This window comes from Rhagoletis zephyria, unplaced genomic scaffold, assembly GCF_001687245.7.
Source record: "Rhagoletis zephyria isolate East Lansing unplaced genomic scaffold, Rhagoletis_zephyria_1.1 Rzeph_scaffold_00244, whole genome shotgun sequence".
NCBI classification, from domain to species: domain Eukaryota; kingdom Metazoa; phylum Arthropoda; class Insecta; order Diptera; family Tephritidae; genus Rhagoletis; species Rhagoletis zephyria.
The window spans coordinates 29,628-51,608 of NW_016157328.1; the positions used below are offsets into that span (position 1 = coordinate 29,628).

The window sequence follows — 21,981 nt, forward strand, 5'->3', positions numbered from 1 at the left end:
GTTTGCATCTGCGATGACATCTATGACATGCGTGTATCCTGTGCTTGCATCTGTGACGACAGCTGTGATGACATCTGTGACATGGCAGCCAATAACGTTTTCATGTCTATAGCTGTTAATGAACTAAGAGCCTTTTGGTGTTCTTCAACCTTCCCGGATGTCTGCTGCACATCCTTCGACGAACAAGCAGCTTCATCCTTCTGTTCGTCCTTTGCGGATGCATCGTCGGGTTTACCCTGGAAGTCGTATTTGTCCACGTCGATGCCTTCAGCTTCCATAGCCTCCCGCAATCGGGATAAGAACTCCACTTTTCTTCCGGAGGTGGCCAAATTACGCTTTTCCAGCTCTTGTTTCAGCTCCTCAATCTTTAAGTCCCGAATTTCGCCATTTTCAGTAGTTTATCCTTCGGGATTTATTTAACAATCCCACTTCTGACACCAATTGTTACGATTATCCTTGAAACCTCGTCCGGATTTCCCAAATCTCTCGGTTCGTATCGCTGGATTGTTAAATAAATGCAATCGATGACCAAATTGTAGTACAATTAACTTCATTGTACAACAAACAATGTACAATACTCGCTAATACAGTAAAAACACTTTATTGTTACTTGTTAAAGCAATAACAGCGCTTAACTAAACGTGGTAACACAATTAAACTTATATCTTGCTTATTCGCAATTCACTTCTCTGCTCACTTTACTTGTAGCTTGCTGTCTTGTAACTCGTAACTAACTCCCTTCGCTGTGGCGGCGCCCTTATATACCTGCGCTCGTACTTATGGCAACTCTAGAACGTTCTTAAGTTTATCGCTCATTCTCTTTCTCTCGCTGTTCGCACTGTTCATCCAACTTGACGTTTCTCTTTGTGGGACATTCTACGTCATTCCTCGAACATTCTGTCTATTTCTCGTTGTTCGCTTTGCGTTGCCGCAGTATTCGTCACAATATATATATGTATCAAAAATCGACGGGATTCTTTACCAACTTAAAACTCGAATATTATTACCCTTCTGAATAAAAATTGTAAATCTAGCTGAAACTTTGCGGATGTTTTATAATTTTTGCACAAAGTTTGAAATGTGGATTTATATTGTGTTAGTTACATAATGAGCTAGGCTTTTATAAAAAAAATAATAAACATTAAATAAACAAAAGAAAAACAGCCAAAATCGATCAAAATGTTGATGACATACCCCTCTATTCTAACAGAGTCACAAAACTTAGCTCATCACTGTGGTGATTTCTAGTGCGCCGAGAAATGTGTCACAAAAAATTCGATTTTGAGTACTAGAAAAATTCACACAAATTTAAAAATTTGTATTGTAGCGGCATATTTTTTGCAGCGGCAAGCTTTGAGGCGCAGTAGAAATCACAGCAGTGATGAGCTAAAGTTTGTGACTTTGTTAGAATACGGCTGTTAATCAGCTGATCTCATGTGTCTGTATAAAATGATTTTTATTATAACGATCTCAAACCAGTTTACAATAGTGGTATTCACCAAATTGTTGTCAACAGTCGTTGCTTGAGCCCATCTGAGTGCCAGGGCACTTGCTCACTTTGGTGAATACCATTAATGAATTTTAAATGTGCTCTGTCGAAATGACATTTAAATATACCTTACGTACATATGTACCTTTGTATACAATAAAAGTTTAATAAGAACAATTCTGTGTGCATACATGGAAAAGACGTTTTTTCAAACGAAGAGGGACGTTTTCTCATGCGTGAAACCTGGCAACACTGGTTACTGGATATTTTATGCTGGAGAATACGAAAGCACAACTTATCTCTTCGGCAACGTTTCCCATTTATAACAATGTGCTAAATATATACTTAATTAATAGTTCACAGTTTGAATTATACCGTCGAATATCATAATGAGCAAACCTGAATACTCTTTTATTTAACAAATTGAATTGTGTGTTATATTAAAAGCCTACAGGTATGCAGCTACGTTATGTTGCACAACTCCTCTTAAGAAAGAATCTTACTTAATGGTAAATATGGTAACCTTACCAACATGAGAAAATTGGCTATCAATGGTGGACGTTAATTTCAAAAGGCAAAAACTCACTCACATTTGTACACTCACGACTCTCTTTCGAAGTTCGGCAGCGCAGTTGCTTGCTCTGCCGGCTGCTCTGCCGGTTAATACGGAATTGCTTCTCATTGATGCTCTCAGTTGATTTTCTGCGCTCAGTGGAGAAGTGCGCGCTTTTCTGCAGTTGTTCGTTACGTTTGGAATTTTTCAATGCTATTGGACGACTGCTTGACCGGCCGGCTACGAATTGGAAACAAAAAGTAATGAGATGAATGTGTGAAGCAAAGAAACGAAAAAGTACGAGCCCGCCTAATTTTTAAAAGCAAATGAAACGGTACGCGAAACTCGCGTGTACATTTTGTGCTTGTGTGTATGTGCTCCCCGTTTACTTCGAGGTAGTTCTCTATTGCAATACGAAAATTTTAGTCTAGGCGCACTTAAAAAGTCTCAAAATCTTGAGTAAAAATCGGGTTAAAGATTCAAAGTAATCGAATCAAGAACATATACATACGTATGTATGTATGTACTTACGAAATGGTATAAAAGGGAAGAAGACTAGGAATGGACAGACGGCGATCAAATCAATATACATAAAGGAAAGTAAAGAAAATCGAATTGGACTATCACAAATAAAGCAATGTTCGAAAAGTGTACGAAAGGGAATGTTATTACATATTTGCAGTGAAACAAACTTGTGTTTGAATTGTTTTTGCGGGTGTGTAAAGGTTGTGTATTTGTATTTTTTTTTGTTGAACTCTTCCGCCAACATATATATACGGCACAATACTTGCACGTGAATAATGAATGCGAAAAATTGTGCAAAGTAGATTGTTACGAGTACTGCAAGTAATTTGAAAAGGATATTTTGCTAGCATCGCTGGGTGATACGAGAATTTTTGAAATGTTCGAGCTGGAAGATTATTCGAGTGGTTACCACGATGCTATTCTCAACAAATACGCGGTGAGTATTTTTTGTTTTTTTTTTTGTAATGCTCATGCCTTGGCGCTTTTTCAGCTCCATTAGGCAAGGACACTTCTTGCATATTTACATACATACTACTATAGTACCGTTCACCCACTATATGCACGCAAGTGAATGACCTGGATCTTAAAATATAGTTTTGTTGCTCTACAAAAAAATGTGTACATACATATGTCCATATATCCACTCATATGTACATACTTATGTATTTATGTACATATATATATTGCATACCATGTTACATACAAACGTTTAAAAATCATTGTAATTTTAATTTAATTTTGCTGAAATTCTCATCTCTCTTGTGGCTTGCGTTTGTCGTTGTTATTAGCCGTTGCTCTGTTTATTTGCCTCTTGACTTTTTGTGTTTATTGTTTGGTTGTTGTTATCGTTGTTTTTATTTGGCCATCAGGGCTGCCAACTTCCCTCAAACGCTTCCATTTTTGGGCCTACTTACTTCAAATGGGACTTAAGTTGTGCCGGAGTGCCAAAATGCACTTGTGAAAATAGTAATACAGTAATAAACCTTTTTGAGTACTCCTCCTAAAATCTGATCAGGCTTGATAATGAGAAGGATCATGGATTTTGTTGATTCAGAGTTGTATACAAAATTATTCTGGTATGGAAGGGAGCAACAACCGTACTATGGCAGAGTGGCACAAGTCATGACTGTGTAATAGTGCAAGAAACTATTGCAAAAGTGTAAAAACATTGCAAATTTTTGTCTTTTATTATAGACACTATTATAGATTATCATAGTTCAGTGTATAATTTGTTATATTACACCGCACATGATAATGAACTGTTAAATGCTGAAAACGCTTGTAACTTGTAGACCACTTAAACTTGGGTGTGCTTAATGGACTGTCTGGGCGGATGTGCTGGCAGGCATTGGTATCTGTATAGCTATACAAACCTTGTTGTTTTTTTTTTTTTAATAAAGACTTAAATATATTTGGAAATTTAGAATTTTCATAAAAAATTGAATCTTATAATAAATTTATTTTTATTTTAAACTTACATTTAAGAAAACTCCATTCAATGTTATAATTACGATTTGAGTTTTCCAGTTTATAAAACAAGCGTTATTTATGTACTTAACTATTGATATTATTCTTCATTACGCATGAATATCAGCATACATTAAAGATGAATATTCAGGCAGGTTCTGCAATTCACTTCCGAGTGAATTTCAACCCCTGCCAATTTGAATTCTACGCGAATCCGACTCAAATTCACTCGGAAGTGAATTGCAGAACCTGCCTGATTATACTTAACATACATTTTGTTCATAAATAACACATAATTATGTATATTTTATCCTCGAAATGTACTTTTTCTAATCGTGAGGCGAAATTCCCCACAGTAAGTGTTGCCGTGCGCGCAAAACGAACACGCTGCACACAACTCAAAAGTACTCCTCGGGGACCAAATGGTGAACAACTGCGAAAAGGTTTATTACTGTATATACCATGATAAAAACATAAGGAGTGTTCGTTATGCAACTGCCAGTAAGAATTAGCCAGTAACAAAATCCAGAGAATAAGGTACCTTAGTCTCCCAAAGAGAGAAATGTACTAAGTTTTGCACGAACAGGAATAAGCAAACACGGTTGCATTTCGAGCATAATAATTTTTTTTAATCATTTCAGGTAGAAACCAAAACAGGACCTTTATGTATATTTCTTCTTATTCTGACTTTCTTCAACATACACTTCAATTTCAGTGACGGATTTCCTATATCGACAGTGGTGTCGAGAGCGTTCCGATTACGAATACAGCTTTTTCAGCCGAGTACCTTTCAAATGTTTGGAATTAATTAAATTTATTGAATAAACGAATATTTACCTACTTCTTTCATTAGTAAATCGCAACAAGATTGTTAATTTTTAAATTTAACGCGTCTGACTTTGGTTGCATATGCAAATTAAATGGCGGAGTTCAGCTGTCCAAAATATGCAAAAGAATGAGAGACAAAAGAAGATAAGATATAACCTAGTAAGCATTAAAAATATAAACCTTTCCATGGCAAATATTTATTTAATCTTTAATTTAATTTAATTTAATAAATAATTGACATCACTGGGGCGGAGACCCCAGGTTTACCACATAGAAAGGGAATTCTAGTTACCTCATGCTTTCCCATGGCTACATCACTTGCACACCAAAAGGAGAACTGTATTTGGTAAGTGTTATAATCATACAGCGCGACCGAATGCCGCCTACGCAGAAAGGTGTTCACCCCCATTTTTTTCGCCTGATAACCACCTTGGGATAATTTCTTTTATTTGAAAACGTTGGTTATAGTTGGGTTATATTCCACTTCAAACTGCTCAATTTGCCTCGGTAAATGCCGTATTTCGCCCATTTTAAATCGGTTCCCTAGGGGTCTGTTGGAGGCCCTGAAGGTGGGGAGGGGGGTGCGGCTTTTCGTACAGTGGGGACTGTCCCCTTTCCGCCCCCACCCCAAAAACGCAAGGGAAATAACTAAACATTTCCCCTTTATTTTTCTATTTGGCACATTTTGGAACTTTTTCACCCTCAATTTGGCACTTCATCGCTAAGTATAGTTGGCAGCCTTGTTGAGCATTCACATTTTTGCTCTGCAGCCTAACTGCTGTCCCTAAATTGGAGCGCTAAGCGTTGCGTTTTCCATTGTCAACGAGTGTCAGTGCGCGCTATCCCCAAATCAACGCGGCGTGATTTTCAACGTTTTCTTAGGTCCTCTCGTTTTCATTCTCGTTTTCATTCTCGTTTCCTCTTTTACTTTTTTTGTCCTTTCTCTAGTATAGAACCCGCTGATTTCAAAAATACCCGCCCTTTTTCTAGCAACCCAATTCCGCATAAATCTGCGGTTATCAAAAGTTTACTGCTGTCAAAAAATATTTAATTTCACACAGCAGATTGGCAAAACTGTGTCCCCATAGCAAAATATTATTCAACAGCTTTCACCATAGAAATTTGTTACCGATTCACACACGCCCTTTGTTGTTAAAGTTTTTATATAAACGATGAATAAGATAGCAAAATAACATCAAACTTGGTACTGCCAGAAAGTAGAATTCGCCTTTCTGTGTTTTCGAAGAAGAGGGGCCGAAAACCTTTGTGCTTAGACGGACTTCGGCCGCGCTTAGGGATTATAACCCTTATTAAGTGGAATTCTCCTTTCTGTGTGTAATGTCATTTTATGCATTTATTCTTTGTATGTATTATTTTATACAGTATGGGCCCTGCAAACCAAAGTTCCCGAAATCTTAAAGAAATCGTTAGGAGTATCTCATTTCTGTAACGATTTTTTTACGAATTTTCAAAGAAAATTATATGAAGTGGTTGACACGAACTCGTAAAGAAATTTCTGTACGAAAAATAAAGAAAATTCAGGAAAAATTCTGAAAGATATTCTTCACATAGCAGCATTATTTTCGTTGCTTCACAGATTTTTTTCGAAATTTCGTAAAAGAATGGAGGTGCGTAATTTATTTCATTTTAGAAAATTCGGCAAAAAATCGAATTAAATCTTAACGAATTCTTTAAAACTTCTTTACAATGCAGAATACTCTGAGAAAATGGTTTGCAGGGGGAGCACATATTGTTTGTCAGTTTGCAACCATGTGTTATTGTGAATATGGACGCAATTCAATGTAATTTACAAGTTAATAAAAGTTGGATTAAAGTGATTTTTATACAATTAAAATAAAATTAAAGAATTTAAACTATTAAGTGGAGTGCTGTGTGTATTTATATACATGAAAATATACACTTTTATAAGGAAACCATGTGGAACAACTTAACACAATTATACAACAAATAACTTCCCAGCCAGCAAGAAAACGTACATTTTACGAACATTATGTTTTACGAGGGATTCTCGTATCGCCAAATAGTTAGAGAAAAGCTCGTAAACGATAAAACAAAAAAAATATAATAGAAAGAGGCTTGTAGTAATTTGTCAGCACAAGAAAAAATTTTAGTTTTGTTGACAATTTTTCTTCAATCACAATATTTTATAAGTAGTTTGTTTAATATTCAATTTAAGAAAATTATTAAGTATGTGATTTATTGGCAGACTGGTGCAAACGCCAAGGACGATCTACCACTTTCTTTTATAATTAAACTTCTTGTAAGTAGCTACTACATATGTAATTCAAAAATACAATTTAATTTAACGAGTTTTGCAATTCTTTCACAGGCTGCGCGGAGTAACACTACAGGATTTAAACGTTTAATTCCCCTATCTCGTAAGTTTATAGTTATTTATTTTTTTAATTTGCTAGTTTATTAGGTCTTTGCAGTTATTGAACTTAATGTTTTATTGATAATATGGCTTCTCAATTAAAAAGGCGTGCGAAATCCGAAGCCTTATCCGTACTAGCGTCAATAAATGATTCATTAAAAAAAAATTATTACAGATGAGGTAGCAAAACTTTTCTCGTGGAAGGGAACTGGTACCAAAAGCAGCGCTATTGGTTTGGCAACGACTGCGGCAATAAGAAGTACGGATCATAATATTATTTATTACCACTTTTTACTTAATTAAATTTTCCGGTTTCCAATGGAGTTTAATCTTTCACTTTATTTTCTTAGGTGCTTTTCGTCAAAAATTTAACTCCCACGAAGAAGTTTTTATTTCCGTTTCAAAGAAGCACTTCCAATATGCACACGACCGGCAAAAAAAATTGGCAGCCTATCGGCAAAAAAGATAAAAAATAAATTCAGCAACTTTATAATATATATTAAACCCCTCTTATTTAATTGTTAATTTGTTAATAGATAGTTTGTTAATATTTATTTATCTGAAAATATCTTCACATATACAGTGCCGGGAAAAAATATTGGCACAGAGAATTTTTCGCCATGAATGCAAAGTTTTTTATTCTGATTTCTTCTCTAATTGTTTTTTATAAAAATATAGTTAGTATGAAGTTCTACTTTCAAATCAGATTTTTTAGAAAAATTTTAAGTATGCAGTTTTATAGCCCATTTAATTTTAGTATAATAAAGTGCACGCTTGAATAGCTAGAAAACCTCTTTGTTTTTTGACAATTTCTTATACGCAGTTTCTTCCATACAAAAAAAAAATGTCGCACATAATTTGCATGGAAGAAACTGCGTGAAAAAATTGCCAAAAATCAACGCGGTTTTCTGGCAACTTCAAGCTTGCACTATGTTATACTAAAATATAATGGGATTTAAAACTGCATACTTAGAATTTTTCTCAAAAATCTGATTTGAAAGTAGATCTTCATACTAACTGTATTTAAAAAAAATAATGTGCGAAAAGAAATTCAAGTAAAAAACTTTGCATACATTGCGAAAAATTCTCTGTGCCAATACTTTGATCCGGCACTATAAATATTTATTAATTATAATTCCATTCAATAAAAGAACTACAATAATTTGAATTAATTAATTGCCTTTATTTTTAGCATTCAAAANTTTTAACGTAAATTAATCGTTTACGAGACTCGTTTACAATTAAAAAACTGACGTAAAAATATTCGCATACGAATGCTTTTTCGATCCGTTTACGACTGTTCGTAGGCGATGTACAATTTAAAGCGAAAAAGTGCTCGAAAAAGAGTCTAAAACGGCTATCATAAACGATTTTTAATCCGGTTTTTCTTCGAGAAAATATCCAATTACGAGCTTGTTTACGATGGTTTTGCTGCCTGGGTTATAAACAAATAATTTTTTTTTATTTTTTTCAGTTATGCATGTTTGAGAGGATATCTCCCTTATCATCCTGTCCAAGTTTCATTTGTTAATTCCACCTGGTTTTCTTAAAACAAAAGGTGCGGCTGAATACTAAAGCCCACCCTAATATTCTCCTAAACATTTTACATTGCATTAAGAACAGTCACTGTGAAAAATTAATACCTTACCCTAGCTATTCTCAAATTTGTAATTCTTTTTATATTTTTATATTTTAAATTTGAACTAATTTCTTCCATTAAACGTCATTGCGCTCTAGACAGACGTACTCCCCTCTCGAATGACGGTGTGAAATATACAAACGCTCTAGCGTTGCAATTGTTGGAATCCATTTTTTAATCTATTGAAACCAGGGCTGTGCACTTAATCCCTATTCGCGGGTTGTCACAGTCGTCAATTGTCACAGTCCAATTGTCATTATCGTGTCATCAACTGTTGTCATTGCCGCTATAACTATTGTCATGTTTATAATCAATTGTCACGTTTAGGTATGCAGAGGGCAATTTGAAAGCTCCAACGGTGACAATTGCTATTATTTTTTTGATGACCTATTGAGTACGTGACAACGCTAAAACATATATGTTAATATTTTAAATTTTATTAATTTTGCAGAAAAAAGTTGCTAAATTTTACTAAATGAAGACTGTGAAAACATTTTACTTGCCTAAGTAGCTGTGTTAAAAAGATATTTGCGTATTCATATCATAATAGTATCCATTGCGGAATATTATTCATGGAGGAAATAATTATTATGTACGCGGCTTTTATTGTGGAGCAAGAAGAAATTATACAGAGAAGCAGACTCTCGGAGTTCCCCGAGACAACAGTTTTTTTTTTGAACAGTTTTTACTCGTTTGCAGTTCGGGGTGGTCTTCACAAAACTGAAGACGCTCTTGTGTGGTGCGTTCATATTTTCCACGTCTGTTACTACACGAATTCATAATAAAACGAAATAAATTGTTTCTATTATAAAATTACTCACTTCCCCGGGGTTTCGTAATCCATTGCTGCGGTGTATTTTATTTAAAAGAAATCCCGTCTGTCGCAGTGGCGGTCAGAAAGAACAATTAAAATGTAAACAAAGAACGGCTGTTTCACTACAGAGAAACTTTCGCCGCAATTGGCAAATAAAACGAGCTTTCCGCTTGTCATTATTGACTGTGTATACCTATGACAACAGTTGATGACACGATAATGACAATTGAACTGTGACAATTGACGACTGTGACAACACGCGAATAGGGCTGTTAATGTCAAAATGATGTGTTTGTTTGCGAATTCATATTACAACAAACACACTATTTTGACATTAAGAAGTACCGCGGCGAATATCTCAATTCGCCATCAACACCACCTTGTATAAATTCGCCTTGGTTCTTTTTATTTGCCAATTACGGCGAAAGTTTCTCTATAGTGAAACCCCCACTAGAAAGGGGACAGTCACCGCTTTCTAAAAAGGCGTACCCCCACCCCCCCTTGGGCCCCTCCCATACTCCCCTAGGGTATCGTTTGAAAAAGGGGGAAAAACGGAATTTTCTTAGGCAAACTGAGCAGTTTGAAGTGGAATATGACCCAACTAACAGAAACCGTGGGATTTTTTAATAAAAGAAATTATGCCAAATTTGATATCGGCCGATTTTGAATAAAGAATAAAAAAGTTAATTAAGAATAGAAAAAACAAGTTTTTATAAAAAAAATGTTCTTTTTAACAAATGTATTTTTGCGTAGAATTCCTTTCTGCGTAGGCGGCCTTCGGCCGCACTTAGGGATTATAACCCTCAGGCAGTAGAATTCTCCTTTCTGTGTTGCCAAAGAAGGGGGGCTGAACACCTTTTGCAGAGAACACTTCCAGCGTAGACGGCCTTCGGCCGCACTTAGGGATTATAACCCTCAGGCATTAGAATTCTCCTTTCTGTTTTGCAAAGAAAATGAGCTGAACACCTTTTGCAGAGAACACCTTTGTATATTTTGAATGCTTCTGGGTTATATCCTATCTTCTTTTGTCTCTCATTCTTTTGCATATTTTGGAGTTTGACAGCTGAACTCCGCCATTCAATTTGCATATGCAACCTAAGTCAACGCGTGATTTTGAAGGTGTTTTTATTTAATGAATTGTGATTAATTGGTTAATATTAAAGTCGTAAAGCANAAATGAGCTGAACACCTTTTGCAGAGAACACCTTTGTATATTTTGAATGCTTCTGGGTTATATCCTATCTTCTTTTGTCTCTCATTCTTTTGCATATTTTGGAGTTTGACAGCTGAACTCCGCCATTCAATTTGCATATGCAACCTAAGTCAACGCGTGATTTTGAAGGTGTTTTTATTTAATGAATTGTGATTAATTGGTTAATATAAAAGTCGTAAAGCAAGTTATAACTAATCGAGGGTAATTTTCTAGTATAGGGTAACAACCCGTAAAAAATTAAAAAAAAATTTTTTGTTTATAACTTTTAAATGGTTAATAATATTAGCCCTCCCCCTCCGGATTTTTAATAGGGGGACCGAAACGCGTCGTTTGGTACCCCTCCCGACTTTTCCGGACCTTTTTTAGGTGTTGTTACCCTTACTAGAGAATTACCTAATCGAGTAAAGTGTAAAGTGAAGGGGAATACAAAAATGTATTGGTGGCTTTAAGGAGAATAGGAAATGTAAAATGTACGCTAATTTCCGAATTTTACAAAAAGGGCATATTTCAAACCCATAATAATAAATTAGTGACCAAAATTTACAAAAGTGAGTGTTAAAATAATGCGTAGACCCTTGACTACAAGTGTGTGGATTTTTTTTTGGATCGGGCCACCCCTTTGGACGGAATAGCCCGAAATAGTTGTGAGCGCTACTAAACCCCACCCGATACTATTATGATATGCATACGCAAATAATAACTTTTTAACACACCTGTTCAGGCAAATAAAATGATTTCACAGTTTTCATTTAGTAAAATTTTGCAACTTTTGTCTGCAAAATTATTTCGCTTTTGAAAAGGTAAAAATGTAAATTGACTTTGTTTCGAACCAGCATGCGAAATAGTGTCAATTGACCTTATTTCCGTTAATCTTGTTACCTGTCACCATTGATGGTATTGTTGTTGGCAAGCATTACAGGCCCAATAGACGACTCAATTAATTTCAGAAATTAAGTAGTTTTGAACTTCTGCGCAGTTCCCTGAACAAAAATAAAAACATCTTGAACTTTGCTGAAACCCGAAAACTTTTATCAGGTCTGCACAAATTATTTGGATTCAGCGTGACGTCACGCTACCTGACCCACCCACTAAATTTCGTCAAACACATTTCGCTTTTGAAAAGGTAAAAATGTAAATTGACTTTGTTTCGAACCAGCATGCGAAATAGTGTCAATTGACCTTATTTCCGTTAATCTTGTTACCTGTCACCATTGATGGTATTGTTGTTGGCAAGCATTACAGGCCCAATAGACGACTCAATTAATTTCAGAAATTAAGTAGTTTTGAACTTCTGCGCAGTTCCCTGAACAAAAATAAAAACATCTTGAACTTTGCTGAAACCCGAAAACTTTTATCAGGTCTGCACAAATTATTTGGATTCAGCGTGACGTCACGCTACCTGACCCACCCACTAAATTTCGTCAAACACTGCTAAATATTCAGCCTCATTGCGCAGGTCGTAAATTAGGCTAAATTGTACGACTCGACAACATTGGCATTGTCTACTGTCGTGCTGAAATAAGTAAACGAGGAAACTCGTCGAAAACTGTTCAGTGCTGCCATGTTTTTCTGTTTTGATACACTAGTCGAGTGGAAATTATAGGCAATGGCGTGAAATTTTCGATACGATTCGACTCTCGAAAAACGACTTGCATTCGACACGATTCTCGTAATGTGGGTGATTATTCAGGAATTAGGTGCAATTTATCTCGATAGAATTGAGATATTGAAAATGTTATAACAGCATTAATTGTAGCTTTTTTGTTGTAAATTTGTTGTGGAAAGAAAAAATTTGTAGCTTCGGGTTTTTAAGAAAAAAATGGTATGTAGTGCTAACCTAGCCGTTAGAATTAAGATAAAATTGTAGCTTTCGTTTTTCAGGAAAAAATCGAGTTGGTCGTTTTTCGAACAAAATTTAGTATAAAGTGCTAACTTGACACCATGCCCAATTGTCGATTATATTGAGATAACGAAATTGTTACAACGCACATTAGGTTAAATGATTAGCTTTTCTGTGCGAAATTAATATCAGCTGAAATATTGCATTATTTTAATGTATAAAGATAGCAAACTCCAAAAAAGTGTAAATGCAGTAAATAAAATATGAAAGCATGACTTGGCTTTCGTAAAACAGACTTTTCCGCTTTTTTGTATGTTCCAATGATGAGTGCGTATATGTGTTTAAGTAGTACTTAATAACACTGTCCAATAAGCTTGGTTTCAACACAAGTTATTTCCTTACCATAAGCAACCCCCTCACCCTTAAAATGAGCTACGTAATAAAATAAGTATGGTCACTTGTACATAAATGGTTTCTTTTAGCGATTAATTATGGTATTATCGAAATTGCTAAATTAAAAAAGAAAAATATTTACTACATGTCTCGCAGATATGCCTTGAGGAGAGATTCCTAAAGCAGTTAGTCTTCATGAAATACCTCATTTTCACTTAAGGTTTCAGTATTCCCAAATTCTCCACCGATATTATTTATATTCAGAATGCAAATGCTGCTTTGTGACACATTTACCAAAAATCGCTGGTAACTTCCAAAAAAGAATGTTTCTGAAACTAATTTGTGAAAAGTTTGTTCAAAGCTCTATTCACTTTGAGCAACAAATTTCGAAATTTCAATCCTTAAATTTTCTCAAGGATTTGCCTTTTTGCGGAGGCTGCTCATCAATGGTCTTTGCGAATCGGCGCAAGTATATTTGTAACATAGCCATGACTAGGCTACAGGAGATGAAATGCAATCCAAATTAAGGCTGCCATTTTCACTAGTTATCACTATTGGACTATTTATCACCAAAAAATTTAGGCTAAGCTATTTTTAGCGAAAGGAAGGACAGAACCGCAAGTTTTGGAGATAGCTAAAAAATCGTATTTTGCATTTTAGCGATAGCGAAAGTTAGAATCCGGCTGCTGGTCGGCACAGTTGGCTTTTTAATTTTGAAAAGAACTGCATCAGCAAGAAACGCAATGTTTTCAGATCTAAATATTTTAGCATCCCTTCCAAATTGTTTTCCATAATTTTCGTCTTTCTTTGATAAATAATTGCAAAAAAGATGCGTTTTTTCTTCTAAGAGTTTAATGGAACTTTCGCAAATATTAACAGCACTAAATTTTTTTCAACATGGTTGACAACCGAAAAAAGCTCTTCTCTTTTCGAACATCCAATCAGCCAGACTTCAAACAACTCGTCTTTTGCTATTACAACATGATAGCCCAGAAAAAAACAGTTTTTCTTAAAAACGGCTAAAAACGCGGATTAAGTAAAATAAAATCAACTCATTACATCTTAATTTATCCGAATTTTAACAATATTCTAAAAGCTTATATAAAATCATAAATTGAAATAAATCAGAAAATTTTTGAGGTTATGCAAATAAGTTGGTTTTTTTTTGCAAACAAATGATAAAAAGTCACTTTTTTAAATTGGAATCTAGGTTCTCACATATAGTTTTGTTTTACAATTAAACTTTTCGTTTAATTATTCGAAGTTTACAAAAAAAATGCACTTGAAACTTAAAAAATAAACCGGTTGCGCAAACAACATGTCAATAACGTTCTGAAAGTGTAACTTTGATGGCTGTCTAACGGTGTTTTTTATTTTACAAAAACAAAGTGAAGCTTCTGTTATTTTGGAGTATTCCCTACAGAATGGCAACAAAAAATAATGTAAAACTGCCTTTACGAAATTGGACTTCCGCACAACCAAATGAATCATTTGACCTAATGTCCAACGGCATTCATTGTAGCTTCTTTATTACCAATTTGTTGTAGAAAGAAAAATGTGTAGCTTTCGTTTTTTGAGAGAAAATGGTATGTAGTGCTAACTTGACACTATACACCTAGTCGATAGAATTGAGATATTGAAAATTTTACAACACCATTAATTTTATTATTCATCTTCATCTTCCTCTTCATCTTCATCTTCATCTTCATCTACATCTTCATCTTCATCTTCATCTACATCTTCATCTTCATCTTCATCTACATCTTCATCTTCATCTTCATCTACATCTTCATCTTCATCTTCATCTACATCTTCATCTTCATCTTCATCTACATCTTCATCTTCATCTTCATCTACATCTTCATCTTCATCTTCATCTACATCTTCATCTTCATCTTCATCTACATCTTCATCTTCATCTTCATCTACATCTTCATCTTCATCTTCATCTACATCTTCATCTTCATCTTCATCTACATCTTCATCTTCATCTTCATCTACATCTTCATCTTCATCTTCATCTTCATATCTTCATCTTCATCTTTATCTTTATCTTTATCTTTATTTTTATCTTTATCTTTATCTCCATCTCCATCTCCATCTTCATCTTCATCTTTCCTTTATCTTTATCTTTATCTTTATCTTTGTTTTTGTTTATATTCTCGTCTTTGCATTAGTCTTTCCCCGCCCAATTGGCCTTTAACGCAGCCATTCGTCTTTTATACCCACCATATACTACCTTTACCGTGGCGTTAAATATTTATCGCAAACATATCGGAGCTGTAATAATAAGATTCGCTTCAATAATTTGAGTTTAACTTTTTAAACAGGTGGCTAGCCCTCTTCAAGCACATCAAAAATATTTTAATTGTGTTTCTTTAAGCTCTTTCTTTTCACGCCTACTGTATAGTATTTTATGCATAAGACTTCTGTAAAATTTAACTAAATTTGACTTTTGAAACAGGTGGCAACCCTCCTACATGTATCTAAAAAATACAGTTTATTCAAAACTATTTCTTTTGATACCCATATTGGGATAATTCATTTAACTTAATAAATAATTTGAATTTGATTTTCGTATATATATGGCACCCCTTAGAAAACTAAAACTATATTGCACATCTACAGGTCAAGCCCTTTCATGTGACACCACATTTTGAAAGTCGAAAATACGATCAGGGTGTCCAGATTGTTTAAAAAAAAGCGCAATTTCTGAAAAAAAATCGCCAAAAATCCCAAATTTTTTTTAAAAATAGAATTCATGAAATCGTCTTAACAAATCTTTTATTTTAAAAATGAGATCTTGTTATAATATAGTTTTGAAAACTAAAAACGAATATAATACCTTCAGAGGGAAATAATAAATAACATAAAACTCTTATATAATAGTGATGTACAAACGATTTTCAATAAAAATACGCATACTTTGTAAAAATATTTGTTTCAACACATTTTGCAATAGGACTGCGCAATTATTAAATTTATTATAACTCATATTAATTGATTAATCGCACAATCCGCTTTAAGGGCCTCGGCGCTAAAAATTAAATAAAAACCTATAATAAGGCGAGATAAGCTATTTCAACAATTTCTTCAAAATCACCTATAATGTCTGGATTGTCATATATTGAGCTATTCAATCTTCTTAACATACTGTTTGATATTGGAAACGTTTTGCAGCAGAAACTATTAGCCTTTATTCGAACTATTGAATTAAGGCTTTCCAACCTCATCCTATTTCAAATCTTAACTTTTGTTGAATTCATTACGGAAAAAACGCGCTCAACAAAGCATGTGGGTGCGGCAAGGATAATAATATGGATTTATTTATATTTCCAAACATTTTATTGCCTGGTGGGGTTCTCACTCTTTAAGCAATTATCCAAAATTCTTCAGAGTCGGATGGAATAGTTCTGAGAAAAGTTATTCCATGGGAAAGTTAAAAGATTTAAATATTCAGTTTCCGCTGCTTTTCTTTCCTTCAAAGTCAAATAGTGAATTGGCAGGTCCCTGAAACTCGACATCTTGTGATTCACACACTTTTCTGGTGACAAAATTAAAGCAGTTCTTCGATTAGGGTGATTAAAATTTTTTACAGTCTTTTAATATGCTTCTTAAGTCAAATTTATCACGCAGTTCACTAGCCTCTTCTGTAAAATTATCGTGGAAAACTAAGTTTTGTATATTTTTATAATTGGAAAAAATTTATTTGAAGGGAAGAAATCGCCAAAAATCGCCAATGGCAATTTCCTAAATTTTTACGCGCAAATAACCAAAAAAAAATCGCCAAATTGGCGCGAAATCGCCAAATCTGGACACTCTGCGTACGATACAGATTTTATGACTTGGTATTTAACGCAACCCTCTGCGGCAGAGAAATTTTGAATTCGATTTTCTAACATGTGGCAACTCATTTCATGGAACTAAAGCTATGTTGCACACCCGAAGGACAAGGCCTTTCATGTGACACCTCATTTTTGAAAATCGAACGTACGATACAGATTTTAGGATCTGGTGTTAAATATTTAACGCAAGCAGAGAAACTTTGAACTCGATTTTCTAACATATGGCAACTCCTTTCATGGAACAAAAGCTATTTTGCTCACCCAAAGGACAAGGCCTTTCATGTGACAGCTTATTTTTGAAAATCGAACGTACGATACAGATTTTATGACCTGGTGTTAAATATTTAGCGCCATCTCCGAACTCGATTAAGAAGTTTCACCTCAAAAACTAAAAACGAAATGAGTTTGAATTATTTGAATGTTTTTCATTCACATTCTTCCATTTCAAGGGAGAAAATTTAAAACAAAATGTATATTCGTAACCTAAAAAATTCCAAACGCTGAGTGTTTTGTATGTGAAGTAGCATACTCAAATCTACTGTACTCGGTTTGGCTAGAAGTTTGAATGAATTCATCCAGCCCTCTTATACATATGTATGTATGTATATTTACATAGTTAGATATATATCACTTTTCGAATAGGTGGAAGCCGCATTAAGAAATATTTTCCATCTAAACTTTTCTTTAAAATTGTTTCGTTTGACACTGATCTAATATTTGATTTAACTTAAGATTTAAAACTTTCTCCTTTGACACCCATATTTTAATATTTTACATAATAATAATAATACATAATAGATTGGCCCTTACACATACGTTAGTGTTTGACCGAGCTTCTGCTCCGATTTGTGACGTGCGTCTTGATCATCGTATATACTTACAAGTATGGAATCCTATGCCCCTTTTTGTCTATTCTCTTTCTAACAGCGGACGTGCCTGCCAAACAGAAAAGCATGATGGCGGCAATGTTTGACAGGTACGTTCGACGATGCGAACGGCAATGGAAGGTAATAAATGGAAGATGGATGACTTGAGAATGAAAGACTTATGAAATAGCAGAATCTCGAACCAAAACGAATTTCAAAAATCTGACAATGCGAATGACGTCAAAATGAAAGAAATGCAAAATAGCGAAATGTCGAAACACAAGAAATAGATGACAGGCACGTGTTCAAGGGTTTCGTGCAACAAAAAAGAGTTGTTGTGTTGTGCCATTCAATATTAAAAAAATTTTAATGTGGTTAAATACGCTTTTTATGAAGTTGAAAAAACTACATATTTCGCCAGCCAAAAAGTGTATAAATAAATATATAGCATCTTGCTAGAAGATTTCTTTATAAAAACGGTATATGCTTATGGCCTTATTCATAAAAAATAAAATAGATTTACAGAGCTCTATACAGTAACATTAAAAAAATATATATATTTGTTTGTTTGTTTTTTTTTGCTATAAAACTGTGTACTCGAAAAAAATTCTAACACTCCTGAAAAAAAAGTTTGAAATTTAGGTGAGAATTTGTCGCGTTTTTTTGTAGTCTTTTAAAAGCTTTTAAACTTGGGTTTATATGAGTTTTGTTAGAGAATAAACCGAATTTTAATTGAAGATTACTAAAAATAAATAAATAAAAATGAGTGGCAAACAATATCAATTTGAAATGGGGGTGCTATTGTATTGGCCAATACTGTATATATATATATTCATAAAAAATAAAATACGTCAATAAAGTCACATAAAGCAGCCTTATAAAGCAGGCTAATTTGTTTTTTATGAACTTGGGTGTAATATTTTAACTTGTTTGTGTTTCCGGTATATTACTTTTTAATAATAATAATAATAGATTGGTGCTTACACATATGTTAGTGTTTGGTCGAGCTTCTCATCCGATTTGTGGCGTGCGCCTTGATGTTGTCACACAAAGCGGAGAGCCCTACAGATTTACGCCGACTCCGAACGGCGATTGTATTTTTTATGAGAAGCTCTTTTTCATGGCAGAAATCTCGGAGGTTTGCCATTGACTGCCGAGGGGCGACCGCTAAGAAAATACATTTTATTTTTTGTATTTTATTTTTTGATATTGGGTTGAAGCGGACCTGAACCCAGGCCCTGCGAAAAGAAAGGGCGCACAGCTAACCACTACACCACAACTTTTTACATCCAGGAAAAAATGAAAGTATTATTTTATATTAAATTTCCTGACCTTTTTAGAACGGCCTTTAAAGAATTTTTTACTCAAATTCCCTGCTTCTCATCCTTTTCTCATGCTTTCTAGCATCTAATTTTCTATACATTTTATGTCTTTCTCGGCGTTTCCTCTGTGAACTGTTTTAATCGGATGCATAAAAAATTACTTTTCTTTACTTTTTTTAAATATTTTTATTGAGCTTTCTACCACGATTGTTTATTAGGAAAAATTGAAAAAGCAACAAAGTCTAAGCGGTAGAAGTTATAGCAGCTATTTCTGAGATCACCACATCTCCTCATCAGACTTCTTTTTTCTAGACTTCAGCAACTGTTTAGCTTAGAACATTCGTTACAATCGCTTCTATTCTTTAAAAAAAAAGTTCTGGTCTATATATCGTCGTCTCAGAAAAGGGAATGTGCAAAATCAAGATTTCCAAAACGACAAAATTGTATAATAATATCCCTTACTACTGTTAAATGGCTATGTCTCTAATCCTTACTACTTATTTTAGTAAAGATTTGACAAAGATTAAACAAGGATTAGAGCCATGAGCGGCGGATCCAGCGTATGTATGTATAATATGGCGTCTATGTATTAAAACACCCCCCGTGGGTCCGCCACTGACTGACACGTAGTTTAACGCCCAAAACCCCCGCTGGATCCGCCACTGCATGAGCCACTCAACAGCAGTAAGGGATTCTACTTTTTGAATTTTGAATTGTGTCGTTTTTGCAAATTCTGATTTTGCACATTCGCCATTCGTTTTCTGAGGCGACGATTTAGTTTATAATATAACATAACCTTTTTAATTCTAAAATAATTAAATAATTTCAAGATTTATAAAAAAATTTGTGTTCAAAATATACGTTTCAAAGTACCCCTGTTTATGTCATAATTCAAATTAACTAAAATAAACGAACAAATAAAATTAACTGAATAGAAATTTTGATACAGAAGATTTTTGCATCCGATTTTCCCTAATATTAATCATCAAACTTCATCATATAACTTGTCTGTAAGTTCTTGAACCATTTTAACTTTTGTGTTTATGTATGTATGTATATACATATATGTATGTAATACCACTTTTGTTTTTAGAGTGCGAAAATGCCAAATCGAACATGCGTGGCCGGATGCCCTCCGGGAGTACCAGATTACCTTAGATGTTACTTCAGAGGTTGAATAAATATTAAAAGTTCTTTTTTTTCCTATAAATCCTTTGAAATAAAAACTCCTTTTAAAGTATAATTTTTTATTTTAATAATAATTAATTATGGTTATTTTGAATAAATGTATACATAAAGATATTAAATTGACTATGTTAATACTTCATCTAAATACTTGACCATTTGTAGCAAGTTGGAGGGCCAAGGTGCGCGAAAAATCACCGAACCTTGAACATTTGTAGTTTGCAAAGCTGTCCCATACGAAAACCGTTTTATACAGTGCAATCTGTGCACCATGCAAGGGCTTTGCAAGACTCAGAGAATACCCCTGTTGATATGGAAAGGGCAATATAATTCCACAACTAATTGTCGTTGTTGTTGTTGATGGACAAACCGACTGAGGCGGGGCTTAGTAGTGCCGCTACAACAACAACAACCACAACTATTCTCTGATAAACACTTTCATTTGTGCAAATAACATGAAAACACTGCACTGCACTGTATACCCGCAGAAGTGCGTCTCGTCACTTGTTCATCTTCTGTGTTTACGGTCACATTGCAAAACGGTACACCTGAAGGAACTATTGGCGAAGAAGATTGGCTGCAGTTGCTTATAGCACTCCTCCGTTGAACATAAATATCGCTCTGGAAAGAAATTTGTTGAAAAATATCGAATTTATAATGTTTTGAGAAAAATTATTCTAAATTTACCTAATCTTTCCATCGGCAGGCGCGAATATGATGTTCAAAAGAAAAACAATGACAACGAATTTCACACACATTGTTGTATTTTAGCGCAAAACAATAAGTTTCACAAATATTTTAAATTATTGCCTGGAACATACACAATTATCATTATTATTGGAAATACAAGACTTGGCATGTATTTTATATTTCTAATTCAATCAATTCAAAAGAATAAAAACACATTTCTCAAGAATTTTTCTTACTTTAAATTTCAAAGTTTTTTCTGGATCTTGAATGGAACTCTGTGCGGAGAATGAGAGAATTAAAAATCAGGTGATCTCAGCTGTTTCCAAACGTAAACAAACAAAATGGCGCTTTCCAAACTTGTAAGCCTGTACAATGGTCTTGATGTTGTCAAACAACGGGGAGGGGCCTACAGTTTTACGCTGACTCCGAACGGCGATTGTATTTCTATGAGAAGTTGTTTTTCATGGCAGAAGTCGATACATGAGTGGAAGATCGACCTATCTCGGCAGCCAGTTCGAAAACGCCCTATCTCAGAATTTGGTTGAAGAGCGCCTTATTGATGTTGGGTTGAACCGGCTTGAACCCAGGCCTGCGGAATGGTAGCGCGCACCGCTAACCATTACACTCAGCGACTGCTTATATTTCATATAACGTGGGTACAATTTAATAAAATTCGACTTTTCAAACAGGTGTCAAACAGGCTCAACATATTTTCAAAGCACTACCTATTTAAACCTCTTTCATCTGGCACCCATATGGTGGTGCATATTTCAATTACCCGGTTCCCTTAATTGAAATCGATTTTTTTTTAACAGGAGACAACACTTCTACATAAATGTAGTTAAGAAATAATTTTTATAAAAACATTTCAATTGATACCCATATCGGAGGAATTTGTTTAAGTTTTAAACATTTGA

General features: G+C 34.4%; 1 protein-coding gene across 2 annotated transcripts in view; it reads left to right on the plus strand.

Moving 5' to 3' along the window:
* Positions 1–2,080: 2,080 nt before the first annotated feature.
* Positions 2,081–21,981, plus strand: part of jumu (Forkhead box protein N4 jumeau) — a 105,181-nt gene continuing 85,280 nt past the window's right edge. For both annotated transcript variants that reach the window (XM_017609656.1, XM_017609657.1), the window contains exon 1: positions 2,081–3,003. In XM_017609656.1, coding sequence (XP_017465145.1) covers positions 2,944–3,003 — 60 coding nt within the window. In that variant the 5' untranslated portion in view covers positions 2,081–2,943. The remainder of the gene's footprint in view (positions 3,004–21,981) is intronic.